Source organism: Prunus mume, linkage group LG2 (assembly GCF_029339155.1).
Source record: "Prunus mume cultivar Tortuosa linkage group LG2, ASM2933915v1, whole genome shotgun sequence".
NCBI lineage: Eukaryota > Viridiplantae > Streptophyta > Magnoliopsida > Rosales > Rosaceae > Prunus > Prunus mume.
The window spans coordinates 39392237-39408735 of record NC_142699.1 but is presented as its reverse complement, the minus strand read 5'-3'; the positions used below and the strand labels follow the sequence as shown (position 1 = coordinate 39408735).

Here is a 16499-nt window from a genome sequence, read left to right as displayed (position 1 = left end):
TGCTTATCCATTGGGAATGATGCCTATCCTGATGTAGAAATATATAGAAAAGGGAATTTTGATATTCTGGTGGCAGAGATTTCAGAGATGTCTTTCTTTTATACATGCCTTCATTAACTTCTTATCAACCTAGTTGAAATTGCTAACTTTTCAAAATTGGGTAGTCACGTGGGTTTGTTTTTTTCTCTTCATTTGATCGTGCGTTAAGCCCAGGTTGAGTATTGGGACTGTGAGCTGAGCAATTTACATGCACTGGGCTTTCTTCCGATCTTGGGTCCATTCTTGGTAAACAATCTGCCTTGGGTTTGGGCTTTCTTGATTTTGGGCCCTCGATTCTGATTTAAAACGAAAAACCTAAACTGTTTGGGTCTGCGTTTGCTTTGTTTGTTATGAGCCTTGATGCTAAGTGGGTGTGCAATTTTGGCCTAATCATAAGGGAACGCTAGTGGCTGTCCAAAAATTGATATGGGCTTTTGATTATTTAGATTGGGTGTGCCAAATTAGGGCAAAACACTCTCTTCCTCTCTCTCTGCTCATCCTCCTCTCAATCTTGCTTTCTCTCCCACCCGATCCATCCCCACCCAACCCCGACTAAACCAAAGCAACCACTCATTACCCAACCCAAGACCCACCCCTAGGCCCAAATACCCAAAAAATTTATTTTATTTTTCTTCACTTTACAGAGTGATTCATAGGCAGAGAGATAAATCAAAAGGATAGGAGAAGAAGGAGATAGCGAAATTAGAAAGAGAGAGGGGAGAGAGAGAGAGAGAGAGAGAGAGAGAGGCAAAGAACAAAGGGGATGATAGGGGGAAGGGGGAGTTGGATTGGAGTTTTTTTATTTTTATTTTTAAGGTTTAAATTTAATTTTCTGTTTTTTTTAAAATTTAATTTCTTAAACATTTCAAAACATATTTTTTAATTCAAATCCACATGGCATTTTATTATTGGATATGTGGGCACCGTATATACGCCATGTCATCAATTTAATAGAAATTTCGACAGAACCTAATGACATGACCAAATTGATGTATAAGGTGTAACATGAAGGACCAAAAATGTCAGAATAAAAAAATATAAAGGACCAAAAGTGATAATTTGGCAAACCTCAGAGACCATTTGTGATAAAAATCTTTTTTTTTTTCAAGTACTACAAATCCACCCAGGCCCAAGTTACAAATTTTCCCTCCATCTTATTTTGGTTTGGATTAGCATACTCTAAAATTTTATAAGATGAATAACATTGTAAAATAGAGAGAATAGAGTACTTTTATGATACTATTATGATACATTGCAAATACATTACGTTCATTTATAGACGTAATACACAGACTCATTTCTTCTTAGCAGTAGTGACTCCAACCACATTTTTTAATACGTCGTTATACTTAGCCTATAGGCTCATAACAAATTCTTCAACTTGACTATAAATTTTGCTTTCACTTTCACCTATTGCCCCATCCCCATTTACAACATATAAGCATTTTTGTGATCTTTTTTATTATTATTATCACATGCTAAAGTTATTTGACAATAAATACCGTTAAAATTCTCTTTTCTTTTCATCTATATTTTCTCTTGTCAATCGGTCTCTAATTCTCTCTATCTTAGATGATAGATTTCTCTTTGTGTTGAGAGAGGTCTTGTAAGATGAAATCATAACTCTGTATAGGGACGAATGCAGGATTTGAAAACTCATTGGGCTAAATTTACCTTATGGATTTAGAAAATTTCAATAGTGAGAGAAAAAAAGATAAATGCAAAAGAAAAAAAGAAAAAAAAGGGAGAAACGAATGAAAAAAAAGAGAAAAACCAAAAAAAAAAAAAAAAAAAAAGAAAGGAAGAAAAAGAGAGAGAATGTGGGAATTGCAAGATTTAAAAAAAACAAAGGCATGGGCTAGAGAGAGAGACTACATAGGTATTGACAATTAAAAAAAAACCAATCGCATGGGCTATAGCCCAATAGTTGGATTCGTCCCTTCTCCATCACTCAATTAGTCCGGCAAGACTATAATGAGGGGTAAGTTATAAGGAGTAAGTTATAAGGGGTTCACTTTATAGTCATTGGATTAATCCAAGGGCTGGGGAGAATTGGGATAAAGTTGTGCAATCGGGTAGGTGAGGAACCCAAACCCGAATTTAATATCCAGCAATGAAGTTGGTCCCAACAAAAAAAAAAAAGAGAGGCAAGTTCGAAGTTTGAACAGAAAAAACCCATTGATCTCAAACTCATAGCTGAGAGAAACCGCTAAGCTCTGAGAAACGGTTGAAGGCAACGGGCAACGACGGTTGAACGCAACTCCACTATCTAAACCGTGAAAAAGTATTTATTTTGAGTGGAAGGAGCAAAGGCGTGGATTCTGAAACAGTGAAAAGACGAAGCAGTGGAAGGGGAAGGAGAGAAGCCGTATTCGTTGGAAGTGATAGGTTCCATTTGTGGAGCAAAGCCGCACAAAGACCCAACACAGACACCTTGCGATTGTTCAATAACCAGCATTTGGTGAGTAATTTATGGAATTTGAGTTTAGGGTTAGAGTAACCGTTTTCCCCAATTTGTACCATGAATGTTGTTAGATTTGGCATCTCTTCTTTGTGCTTCACTTGCATGTTAATTTTTGCTTGGGTATATGTTAAAAAACGAATGAATATAAAGTCAATAACATGTCAATAACATGTCAATAATGATATGAATAAGGTAATGGTGTTGAATTGGAGGAGGCCCTCAAAACCTTCCACATTTGAAGCAGTGCAGAGTGCAGATTATCTCTCTGGAGCTAGAATATATATAATTTTTGAAATAAATATTATTTCCGTTGTTACTAAATTTGCCTGTTAAAAATGAGAACAGATAATAATAAACTCATGAATAAAAGTGCAAAGCATTTGAAAAAAGGTTGATCTATGACGATTATGGCTGAGTGAAGAAAAAGCTAGAAAGAAAGAAGGATGTGGCAATGGCTTAGCGAGCAGATAGCAGAGCAGATGCTTTGCTTTGCTTCCTTCCACCATCTTTCTCATTTATTTATTTATTTATTTTGTGTTGTGTATGAAATGACAATAATTGTCATGTGTGTGAAGTGCAGAACTTGCCTAGATTGCACTCACACTCACTCATGCATCAACCATTGATTGGAGTTTGGATCCATAAATAAAACACATGCTAGTGCTTGTAATTCACAGAATCATTGCATTAACAGGTATTTGCACAAAATATGTCATATTGCTTTGATGATGTTAAAGCATGTGATCAGTAATCCCTATGCGCATGTACTTTGTAAAATTTGTAATGTGCTGGTTGACTAGTTGTGTAAATACCAATGTGATTGTGCAAATACGTGGTAGTATATGTGTTCACGTTATTTCATCTTGTATTTCAGGAAATGGGATCCAACGTTGAGCTGGTATGGCCAGAGTCAGAGGCATATTCCTCACGGGTGAACAACTGCTCACATGCAAATTCATCCCTAGCTGTAATTCGAGCGAAGTTGAGTGCCGAACAATTAGAACAATTCAAGACATCATGCTTTGGCCATCTTCTGAATATAGATAAGATTCAGTTTAGCGGGCAGATTGTGCATGGGGTTGTGTTGCGTAGAGTAGCGGGGCAGGGTGTGAAAGACTTGGATGGATTGAGTTTCTTAATAGGGTGCGACGTTGCTCAGTTCACTCGTCAGGATTTCTGTTTGATCTCAGGGCTTCGTTTTGGGGAAGTTCCTGAAGTTTCCAGTGGAGAAAGTGATGAAATTAGACTTCAGAAAAGATATTTTATAGACGAAGGAATTACATGTAATGCTTTAGAAGAAGCATTTGTGAGGTGCACAGAGGAAGATGACGTCTACAAGCTAGCTCTTGTTTACTTTGCTGAGTTAGTGGTTTTGGGAAAGGACAAACATTTGAACATCAATCTAAATTACCTGACCCTTGTAGAGGACTTGGATGCGTTCAACAGGTTTCCATGGGGTTCGGTGTCGTTTGACAAAACCCAAGACAGTCTGTTTTCTGCACCAACAAAGTATGTGAAAAGCTTTGAAAATGAAGAGGGAAGAGGGAAGGGGAAATGTAAGGTAACCGGAACAAGCCGGAGAAATGAGAAGGGCAAGAAGGATAACCATGGTGAAGTGCAAAGGGGTGGCTGGAGTTTTAAAGGTTTCACGTATGCTTTCCAGGTACATGGTAATAATGTTCATGTCGTTATGTTTTGTTGACTTTAAAACTTAAATAATAACTTGTGTCCTGTGAATTGTGTAGATTTGGGTATATGAATTAATTCCTAGAATGGTGGACCTGAATTACTGCAAGGTTGTTGATCCGACAGCTCTCCCGCGTATTTTGCGATGGAGAACTACTACGTCTGTTCCCGAGATGAGAAAGTTGAACAATTATTTTTTCCAGAGCAAAGAGGTTTGGTTTGCAGCCCTTGGAACTATTTATAAGATTCAATGAAATTATGAAGTAGAATGATTGCATATGACTCTTGTCTGTTTTCTGAAACAGTCGATTGATTCTTGGGCGCTATGTCCAAGTGAAGAGGAAATGAGACAACCATATTGGAGTTGGCCACAGGGTCGCCTGCTGTTGTCTCGCAGAGTCAATTCCTTCTTCATGTGCTGACCTTGATGAGTTGAACAAGGCGGTAAGCTTGTTGAGGTCCGAGTTGTTTCAAGTAAAGCGGGAAAAGGACGTCCTTGAGTTAAAGGTCATACGGATGGAAAAAATTTTGGAGCCACTGTTTAGGTCCTCATTTTGAGCAGGAAGTGAGAAGGGACATAGCTTTACTGAAAGAGAGGACGAATCGTTGTGTCGTGTCACATCTATTTAAGGGATATGAGGAAGTGGATGGCATGCAATGGGATGAAGGGCCAAGTAATAGAAATGAAGGAGAGGAAAATGAAGAGGAGGACATTGAAGGGGGTGAAGGGCCAAATAACAGAAATGAGGGAGAGGACAAGGAAGAGGAGGGGATTGAAAGGGGTGAAGGGCAAGTAAGACAAATGAGGGAGAGGAAAAGGAAGAGGAGGGGATTGAAGGGGGTGAAGTGCCAAGTAAGAGAAATGAGGGAGAGGAAAAGGAAGAGAAGGGGATTGAAGGAGGTGAAGTGCAAAGAAAACCAAGGGAGGTAGAGGAAGCTCAAAGGAAAAGAAGTGAGGAGAGCAAGTGAAAATAAAAAGCAGCAAAGGAGAGGAAGCGCAAAGAAAGAGCATTGAGGAGAGAGAAGAACGCAAAGAAAAGCAGTGAGGAAGAGGATCCGAAAAAAAAAAGGAAGGGCAAGGAAGTGAAAAGACAGAGAAGTGAGGAAAAGGAAGTGCAAAGAAACCAATGTGAGGAAGAGGATGATGAAGTTATGTTGGTTGGTGATGACATTGGCGAGAGCACGGAGGGGACAAAGGTTGAGGTTACTGTCGGGGAAATGGATTTGGATCAACCTACAGCTGTGTTATCTCAGTTGAACGTTTGGTTGAATGATGAAGGTGAAGGTGTGGAACGAGGGGTCCAATTACGGAAGAGGAAGAGGATTATTCCTATGTGGAAGATCGTTGAAGCTAGTGAAGTGGTTAAAAAAAATTTGCCAAAGACAACCGGACTTCGGACGTTAGACCCAATGAAGGCGATTCCGCATGATGATATGGTGAAATTGCTGAAACTTTGTTCGGAATGGCGCCATAACCCAAAGTAAGTCCTTTGTTTTTTGAGATAGAAGGCATGAGTGTATATATTTTTTAATTGTTGTGTTCTAAAACTTTTTTATATTCATAGTTTGGTGATGCAATTTGGCAACGTGGAAGCTGAGATTGAATTCTTCGCTTCCCTCGTCAAAGCTGACGGTTGGCTGAAAGGAGATGTAAGTTTAATTGATTATGCATTTGTTTGAATGTGCATAGATTATGAGATTGACAAGGAAAACATGTGCAGCACATTGATTTGGGCTTGTATCTCATCCGGAAGCGACAACAACAGTTGGAGGAAGTAGAAATATCGGATTGGACAACGACCGATGTATTTTTTATGGTATGTGATGCAGGATGCATAGGACCTAAATTGTTTAGTTTCCTAATTGATTTGTTAGTTTCCTATATTCTTTAGTTTTCCAAATCCTAGTAGGATTTCTAAGTTAGTTTTCCAAATCCTATTAGGATTTCTAAGTTTCCTATTTTATTAGGAATAGGATTTCTGTTTTACCTGGGGATTTTAATTCTATTCTCTCTAGGTTTTAGTTTGCTATAAATACCCCTATGTAGTTCTTTACAATTCAGATTTGAATATTGATTAAACATTCCTTTAAACTCTCTGATTTCTGCCTGCCTTCTACCTTTTCTTCCCTTCAGCTTTTCTTATCTGTTATGTCTTATTGCTCTAAGTGTTTAAACTAACACACCCAGGGCTGTGCTACATCAGTATGGCATAGGCCTTGACCAAGTGCAGTTAATAATTACAAATTATCCATACTTGCTTTGTGGAGTTGTTTAACCATTGATTGTTTTCTATTTCACAGAATCACATCCATACTTGCTTTGCGGATAATAAAAGGAAAAAAGAGCAAGTTGGGTGGAAAATTAGAACCAGTTTAGTGAACGTTGTAAATGGCAAGGTTCCGGCTTGTGGATTGGAATGGCAGAACACGTATAAGGTGTATGTACCTTGTATGTTGCAAAAATATAAGCATTGGGTGGCTCTAGAGATTGATCTGATTCAGTGTGAAATCAAAGTCTACGATTCAATGGTTTCACTCATTCCAGATCGAGCTTAAAGGAAGAACTCGGCCCCCTGTCAATTACGATTCCAAATCTTCTGCACACCCTCGACTTTTATGAAGAAGGTGTTTACGCGAACGAGTGCACCCGAGATTGGTGGTGTCCATGGCCAATACATCGTGTGGATGTTCCACAACAGGCTAATCAGTGAGCACAACTTTTTATTTAATTTTATTACTTTAATTTGTCAATTATGTTAGAATGTCATTAGTTGAATTGATCGAGTTCTTGTTTTGCTTCAGAGGCGATTGTGGTATGTTCGTGTTGAAGTACATTGAGCTGTTGAGTGCTGAGATTTCCTTAGCTACTTGCACCTCGCAGAACATGCCATTTTTTCTTGAAGTTGGCTGCAGAAATTGCACGGGGAGATGCTTACATGCCATGATATCGGTTGAACTTGGTTTAGGCACATGATGATGAAATAGGTTTTGGGAATGTCAAATTTCAAAGTCATGTAAATACACAATAGAGACCCATGGGTCCTTTTCGAATTCCACCTCTGCTCCTGAATTCTTCTTCGTCTTTCTCAATCTTAGTGTATTTGTGTACAGAAATTTAGATTTAAGTTACTGGACAATAACAATTAGAACCAAAATAGTGGCAAATATTATAGCGGATGCATGCTTTCATTTTGATTAGTGTGATATTACGCTATGTTTATTCTCATATTGTGCGAAATGTATATGGAGCTGGTTGCAGAGCATAGAAAAATGAAGACTAAATGGAGATGCTGAGGGTTGGAGAGGAGAAAAGTAAATGGATCTGTAAATCTATTGCACGTGGACAATCTAAATGGATAGGCAGATGCGTTTTTGAAGTTAGACACATGCCATTCCCATACATAGAATGTGCATATGGAGTGTAAAGTTTTTTTTGATGTAATGAAACAAACATCGGTGTAATATTGGCCTAACTCCTTGACGACATTTACCTAACCTCAACCAAACTGCATTGAATTGGGATTTGAAGATCTGCATATGTGAATTTGGATTTGAAGAATGCATATTCACATAGGGACTGATGGCTTTTTAAGTGTATTACATCATTGCAAAGTGATATGTCATCATTTATCCAAGCCACCATTCCAAATATCAGATCCCAATCTTTAAGCCGTTCAACATGCCTTGACTTAATCGCAATGGGTTGCATCTTAATAAGGTAATTCTGTAAGGGGAATAGGCTGCTATGGCCTCGCCTCCAATATTTTATTCAACCATGCCCTCCTTATAGAAACACATGAAAAAATGTCCCCAGTGCAATGCTCTAAAAACTCCCTATTGGTTCCGCACTGCCCCTCGGGTTTGAATCCCTCTCTCCTTTATAATCGGTTAATAAATTGGTTGATTTTCTTTATTTTATTGGTTTTGGGCAGCTGAGTAACATAACAGTAATGTATATTGGTGCGTCTATATTGCATGTCTGTTGGGTCTATATTGCTTGTCTATTGAGTGCATATCTTTACATTTATTGCGTCTGTATTGATTTGTATTGCTTACGACGGAAATAAATAACAATACACAGGCAACAGACAAGCAATATACACGCAATAGATATGAAATATACACGCAATAGACATGCAATATACATCAGTCCCCAATTACATCAACCATAAGGAAGTCGTATTGAATAGGAAATTCTACTTAAGTTGTTCTTCCTACGAAAACAAAGAATAAGGACCGTTTCCCCCCTTAAATCTAACTGGAGTCCTACTTTTGCCCCCAATAAACATGCAATATTGGAGCAATAACATGCGATATACATGCAGTAAACACTCAATCAACTTTCAATAAACCTTCAATATCGGTTCAATAACATGTGAAATACATGCAGTTAACAATCATGAAACCTTCACGAAACATGTAAACAATCAATAAACCTTCAATAAACACTCAATATCGGAGTAATAACATGCGAAATACATGCAGTTAATGAACCTTCAATAAACATCAATATCATGCGATTTACATGCAGTAAACAATCAATAAACAATCTATATACACTGAATAATTATGCAATCTTAAAAAAGGTATTGTCTTATTATTGCATCGTATTGGCCCTGTATTGTCATTTTATCTTCTTCGTATGACTTTATTTTTGTAAAGTATGTTGAAATATAATCGTTCGATTTGTTCAGATTTCTCGATTCTGATTTCTCGATCGATTTATTTGTTCCTGAGGAAGTAATTTTCTATTTTCTGTTCTGTCTAGTTTAAATGATGTAATGAGAACCATTAGATCATAGTCTAGGTGGATTCTCTAGCTTAGATTTGGTATGACACGTGTAAGCACCTAATAGGGTGATTGTAATTCATAGAAGAGAATCACATTTCTCTCTCTGTCAGACACACTATGTAAGCGGCAGATTGTAAGAATTCAATAGAACAGTGCCTTCCTCATTTTCTCTTCAAGCTCTCTAGCTAAATTCTCCAGAAAATACTTCTCTTCATAATCAAAATACATATACTAACGGCGAATTCTAACAAAGTAAGTCTAGGAAAGTTTTTACTGGGTTTCTGACAAGTAAATGCTTTTGTTTCAAACAATAATTTAAACTCAATGCTAATCCACCTATTTCAATAACAAAAATTACAAATTGGGTTTGAAAAGTCATTGGTGGTGCGTGCAACATGTGTTTTTGGGGAGAACTTTTACAATCCTTGAAACCGTGCACTTAATTGGTCATTAAAAGAACAAATAATATGACAATTGATACAACTAATAAAACTAATACCAAGTCCTTAATGGACTTCAGCATATTAAGCACTTTGTAGCATCATACGTGTCAGCTTTGTCTGCTTGTGGAGGTTACATCAACCCATTCGAATCCATTGCAACTGGTGGCTCCCTAATTGCAGGCATCATATATGCAAAATAATTCTGTCGAGTTAGACCTAGGATTTTTTTCACCCACATACATATTCTGGAAATGAGAACTTACATAGGAGGTTAGACACTTCCAAAATGGCTTCCCTCGATTTTTATCTGATTTTGAAACCCGAAGCACCATTGCAGCTCCACAATACTGACACCTCTTTGTTTGAGCGGGAGATGAAGACGAAGACATGTTGAATCTTATCCACTTGTACCTCTTCTCACTCAGATCTTCTCACTAAAACCTCTTCGGACTCATACCTTCTCAGTTATACCCCTTCACTCATAAGTCATAACCCTAAACTTCTCACTCAGCTCTCTCTCATCTCTGCCCAAATCGAATTATATCCTTCTTTTCTGTGTGTGGGTGGGTTGGTCACGATCTGGACACCTGTACCGTCAGAATTGTGACACATTTTACTCCGAAGCGATATACTATTTCACTACCAATTAATCTTACAATTGAGGGACACTGCTTTAAATATATTATTTTCTTTATATTTCATTAAGGCAACTAGTTGGATAAGAATCCGTCATTTAATAGGGGTAGTGTGGTGTGGGAAAATGAAAAAGTATCTGATGGGACCTTCTGTCACTAGTCAGTAATCCATCACATTTGTATCAATGAATTTAATGGCGGGAAAAGCCTAACAATGGCTATGGAAATAGGTTATTAATTGACTTTTGGACGGTCTGACTCCCTTTGCATTTTGATGACGTTTTCCCTTCGCCTTATGTTTTGGGTGTTGAGTTCAGTTTCTTTAAAAAGGGTCAACTTGGTAAAACCCTAAGGAAACACCTTTTCAGAACAGTGCAACCAGAGGCTAAAACAAACCCAAAACCCCGTATATTCTCATTTCTCCCCTCTTGCAGTCCTCAAATCGTTCCATTCCAAAAATATTTCAATGAATTCCAAACATTACACTACAGTCGGAGGAAAGAGAAGGAAGCATCTCCATCTGGATGTGCCTCAAGCCTTCATCCCGGAATTAGCTTGGTTTAAAGTGATGTTATACGTGGCAACCAACTCCTCGGAAGATCTCTTTCGTATGGCATGTGTGTGCCCATTGTTCAATACGTTGGCAAACACTCCACAAGTGTGGAACACAATTTCAATGGAAAAGTACCAAGACCATCCTAACTGGTACTATGCCGCAACGCAAGTCCGGCATTTCGTGGACAATGCGGGCTTGCGAACCGAGGCGATATTTAGAGAAGCGTTCGACATGTTTTTCAGGCAGGGTAATGTGGAAGCATTGTCTGGGATGCGCGTTGCAGCCACGGCAGGCCATATGGAAGCGTCATATATAGTTGGACTACTTGGCATGTCCGGAATTGGTCAGTCAAAAGAGGATGCATTAGAATTCTTGTGTTCTTTGAATCAACGTAACAACATTGATATGAAAGGAACCAGGGATGCTTTGAGACGACGATTAAGCGGAATTTTCTCTGTTGGAAGACATATCGTAGATATGTTTCACTATGGGAAGATTAAGTTCAATCAGTGCAGCGCTTGTAACAACAACGACGGTGTTTTGTTATTCCAGGCTGGCCTAGTGAAGAAAAGATCAATCCTGCCTTCTGGACTTGTTGCAATCGATGCAAATGGCACCGTGAGAGTGTTTTTTGGTTCAAGGTGATGCGTGTCTATGTTGTGCCAGGGAATCCATACCCTTATAATTAGTTGGAGTATGTTTCTACGGTTTTTATGCGTGTCTATGTTCTACAAATGTTGTTTTCTATTTCATGTTTTAATCTATTTTGTCTGGTGTTTGTGCTCTGTCCTAGCCCGTTTTATATATAAATGTATAATATTTGCTATATAGTGGAATTATTACTGACATAATTGACGGCTAAGAATGACATTTTACTGACACAGATATTTTGCACAACTGCAATCTTAATATTTGGTAAACGAAAACGCATGCATGAAGTGAGTATGTGTCTTTTCACGGTTATTGGGAATGACATTTTCCCACTTAGCATATCCCAAATGATTGGGTTACACGTTTCTTAAGCAAAACTTGAACAGTGAAAGACTTTGAATAATTATTTCCTGATGTTGTAGAATGGATGGCTTGTATATTTCCATTTTATGTTTGAAAACATCCCTTAAACCTAAAAAAGGAAAAACATTAACAAATTGAAGAAGAGAGAAACTGATTAGCACCAGAAATGGTCTATTCACATGGAAAATAAAAATAAAAATAAAAATTTGGAGTAAATATAATTAACAAATGTACAAGCTAACAAGTAATATAACAATAATAATAAAAATAATTTTGGATAAATAATAATAAAATACTAATGTAGCGTAACCATGAAACAGGGAATTCAGGAGGAAGATGAAGTCTCAATGAGGTCGTAGCAATTTTCGGAACATTATTGTGATTTTTGTGTATTTAGTTATGAATTTTCTAAGAAAAAGTCATAAAATAATAATTTAGGGTAAAAGGTAAGGATGTGGCCATGTTGACTGACGCACACTTGTCAAGGGGTGAAAGGTGAGGGTGAGATCGCGCAGGTGTCCATTTGGCAATTATTTTGGCTTTTTAGTGCAAAAATCTTGAAAAAATGCAATAAATAGTAAAAAATCCTAAAAATGCCCCGAAAAATACTCCGGCCTCCGTGTCACGTTATAAAACGAGGGGAACCCATAGATCATCCATTTCGCAATTAAAAATTCAAAAATGATTGACATAACTCACTTTCCTCTTAACCCTAACTATATATGTTGTTCACTTTAACTTCAATAACCTACTTCAACAAGCATCTCCCGTTAATGTTCGGAATTGTTTTTTAAAATGCGTAACCACTAATCTGGGAATTCAGCAAGGGAGATGGAGTGTCAATGAGGTCGTAGCAATTTTCGGATCATTATTGTGATTTTTGTGTATTTAGTTATGAATTTTCTAAGAAAAAGTCATAAAATAATAATTTAGGGTAAAAGGTAAGGATGTGGCCATGTTGACTGACGCACACTTGTCAAGGGGTGAAAGGTGAGGGGCTGAGATCGCGCCAGGTGTCCATTTGGCAATTATTTTGGCTTTTTTAGTGCAAAAATCTTTGAAAAAATGCAATAAATAGTAGAAAAATCCTAAAAATGCCCCGAAAAATACTCCGGCCTCCGTGTCACGTTATAAAACGAGGGGAACCCATAGATCATCCATTTCGCAATTAAAAATTCAAAAATGATTTACATAACTCACTTTCCTCTTAACCCTAACTATATATGTTGTTCACTTTAACAAGTATATTTCCTTAATATTCGTTATATAATTTGTACTAATACAAGAATTAGTTTCCTTTCATATATAAGGATGTAAAATTATCTGTTTTGGTTATAATAATGTACATATATAATAAATGCACCACTACTTCGAAGCCATAATTGGAACTGCGCATGCGCCTAGAGCTTTGAGGACGTCAGAGATAGTCAATAAGTTGTCCATATGCACCTGCACCTAGAGTTTTCAACACGTCGGCGGTATTCAATAAGTTGTCCTTCTGACGCCGCATTGGGAATCAGTAATATATTTTCTATCATGTCCAATCGCATAAACATATAATATAAAGAAATAAAGCAATAGTAGGAGATGAACCAGTACAAAAAACAATATATAACTGGTACAAAATAATGCCATAACTTTGTCACAAAACCAGTCACACATGCTTTTCCATAAACCTTACCCTAACATATAATACATAAAGGCAACATTGCATATGATGCAACCATGTCCAAATCTGATACGTGATCACAAAAAATGGACATGGCAGCAACATATGACTGAAGTAGATCGCACTTTGCATCGTGTTATCGTAATTAAAGACATGAAAATATGAAGGTTGAAATATTCTATAGTAGTAAGCATCAAAATAGGTTTGAAGCAGAGCTTAACGAAAATTCCAGTTCCTCTGATTTGCCTCTACTCAAACACGATAACCAAAATGGTTACTTCCCTTCTTTGAGTATATTTGTTAACGTCGGAAACGGTAATAGATGACCAATCAAACCCGGATGCGGCGAGTTTTGCATAGGACCGGAAGTAGTCGAATCCAGCTTGCATCACACGCTTCTTTGACTCCTTTGCATTAGATGAGTTCTTGTATTTTTGAACAGCTACACTCCGAAGTCGTTTGTGTCTACGCTTCATGCGCTGCAACTTCGCCCTATCCAGATTGGCCGCCTTTTGTCATCTTCAATTTGGCCTTCAACAAATTCCAAACGTACCCTTGCCCTTTGGATTTCATCACCAAGTTGAAGATGCCTCTCCTTCCAGAAAGCAAGAACTCTTTCAGACTCAAAACTTCCAACAAAATGGTCATTCTGTCTAGGAAAGTGACATTGCTTGTCTGGTGACTCACTTGCGTTTCGAAGGCGGTCTTTGTTTGGAGGGGTGTTTATTACGCTCACATCAAACTTGGTTAGTAAATCCATTCAATGGGGGGAGAGAGTTTCTGTGGAGGAGAGAGTGTCAGTAGATGGAGACAGATTCGGTGGAGGAGTGAGTTTTTTGTGGAGGGAGAATTTTTATGAAGGGGGTGATAGTAATACCAATAAAAAAGGGTTCCCGCCAAAAAAACATTTGGTTGACAATGTATAAATTAAAAAGGTCTCATACAATCTAAGTTTAATCCTAACTAGTTTGTTTAGTTTGGTTGGGTTCACTAACTAGATGTCACTTCCATTGAGTTTCTTTCAACCACTAACAGTGGTGTAAGGAGAGTGTGAGGTTGACATGCTTGAAAAGCAAAACCTGACACCTCTTTTTTTAAAATTGAAATAAAGTAGATATGTTGACTACACGCAAGCTTTGGTATGTTGGTCTATAAAGCTATGTTCCATTTCTCAAACGAAATTGCATCTGCAATCCTCATCCTCCAAAACAAATAGGATTATTCAAGTATGTCAACCTCTTCAGGCGCCAACAACACAATCGAAGATGAAAAATTGGAGTCGCAGGTTCCGTTTCCACGTTGTACTCGCCGACCCTTCCATTTTCAACATCATTTGGGAGTGAGGGGGACTCCGATGATCCATTAGAGGCAATAGATGCAGTCGATACCAAGCTGGATTATAATTCCAGGCACTGATCAATTCATGGCACGAGAAATGTGTTGAAGACGAGGCCATTTTGGCTGATCTTAACATTAGAGTGAACAAAGCGTTCTCCCAAAAGAACAAGTACTTGAAGCTGAGTCATAAAAGGAAGCTGAAAGCTGAGGAGTTGGATGCAGTAATGAATGATGAAATTAAAGGTTGTTTGATGAACCATATGCGATGCGAAGAGCACCACAGTGAACTGGAGTTGGCATTCAACGAAGGATTCGAAAAATTCCGAGCATTCGCGGCAACTACTCATACAAGTTATAATTGGGACTATGTGTCCCCTGATGCTGTGAGAGAGATACTAGACGATGGTGGTGACATGAATGAGCATAAGCACGTCAAAGCTGCTCGGAAGAAGCCGACCGATACGACTAAGTGATTGCGGCTACAGCTGTTCATTGGTTGGGGGTGATCGTGGTATTGCACAAATTAGAACTATATTCCCTTAATGTCATTATCTAATTTAAAATAATACAAATATCAGTTTCATTTGCTTCATATATAATTATTGGGACTATGTCTTGCAAGTCATCATGTGTTCCTTCTGTCTAACATTATATTTTGCAACTATGGAAATATTATTCAATAAGCAGTCAATATCACAGCACGTTGGTAATCAGTAAAGCCCCATTATCATGACACGTGAGTCATAAGTAAAATGCCATGTGCTATACATTGTGTAGTGAATGGTTTATGGTTTATGTATATATAATAAAATTCCAAATATTGCTGAATATGTATTTTGTCTAAATCACTGGGGACATGAGTGACCATAAGCATGCGAGACCTGCTAAGAAGAAGCTGACCAATACGACCTAGTGATTGTGGCTACCGTTGTTCAGTTTATTGGGGAGATCGTGGTATTGCTAAGAGGGAGCACATAAAATGCTTTGCAATCAAATTTTCTTTTGTGTGTGGAATTATGAGTAGTTCAAATGTTAGTGTACCCTTTCATATTACCCAACCATTCGAAATGTGATTAGTGCAATGTACTTTTTACACGTTGCTTTCTAATCTTTCTGTTCCAACAAAGTGCTTCAAGTATCCTTCACTACGAATGTTTGCAAAATCGTGCACCTAATAACCAGTCCAACTCAGATCTTAATCACCAGTAAAACACTAGAACATAACATTCGCAAAAAGTGGAGTGCTGCTACAAATGATGCGTCTTTGGAAATCATTACTGGTAATGGAAACAATAGCTGGCTGCTGGAAATGCTGCATTAGCCTGTCATATAATCAATAAATCTCTATTCAAACATAATTCACCATAAACTACCCATTTTACAAGGTAAAAGTCATTGCTTCTTCACATAAATCAAAATTTGATGCTTTATCTAATGTCTATGAAAATTTCTAAATAGGGAGAAGACGTAAAATTAACATGTGTCCAAATTTCATGCAAGAATGAAACCAAGCAAATTTTCATTTCAATTATCAATGGACATAGTCGAGCTCATCGGTGGACATGAACAAAAAATAATAATAATAAATCTGCATCTAGAAAACTTCACTGATCATTAGTCTTCATAATAACGGGCTTCGTATAATAGAAACCTAAATCATTGAGTTGGTCCGTGCATCCTGTAAAATTCGTCAAATAATGGGTCACTAAGATCTATTGGAGTTGATTCGTCATTGTTCGACGGTGATGTCTGCATAAACATCAAACAGAAGCACATAAGAACTTTACCTATTCAAATTTTAGGTCTTATTATAAATAGTGTTAACATCTTACGGTGTGTTCAAATTTCTTGGGCATTGTCTTC

General features: G+C 37.7%; 2 protein-coding genes and 1 pseudogene across 3 annotated transcripts in view; all 3 read left to right on the top strand.

The window, feature by feature from the left end:
- LOC148920308 (uncharacterized) overlaps positions 1-16499 on the top strand; it is a 75152-nt pseudogene that overhangs the window by 21824 nt on the left and 36829 nt on the right. The gene's annotated exons all lie outside the window — the stretch shown is intronic.
- On the top strand, positions 2050-4490 carry LOC148920312 (uncharacterized). The gene is made up of 3 exons (XM_089046607.1): positions 2050-2500; positions 3378-4166; positions 4249-4490. Exons 2-3 carry the CDS (start codon positions 3381-3383, stop codon positions 4441-4443), a joined length of 981 nt encoding a protein of 326 aa, XP_088902733.1. The 5' UTR covers positions 2050-2500; positions 3378-3380; the 3' UTR covers positions 4444-4490.
- LOC148920311 (uncharacterized) lies at positions 5248-6745 on the top strand. The gene is made up of 4 exons (XM_089046213.1): positions 5248-5670; positions 5755-5839; positions 5911-6006; positions 6491-6745. Exons 1-4 carry the CDS (start codon positions 5342-5344, stop codon positions 6743-6745), a joined length of 765 nt encoding a protein of 254 aa, XP_088902339.1. The 5' UTR covers positions 5248-5341.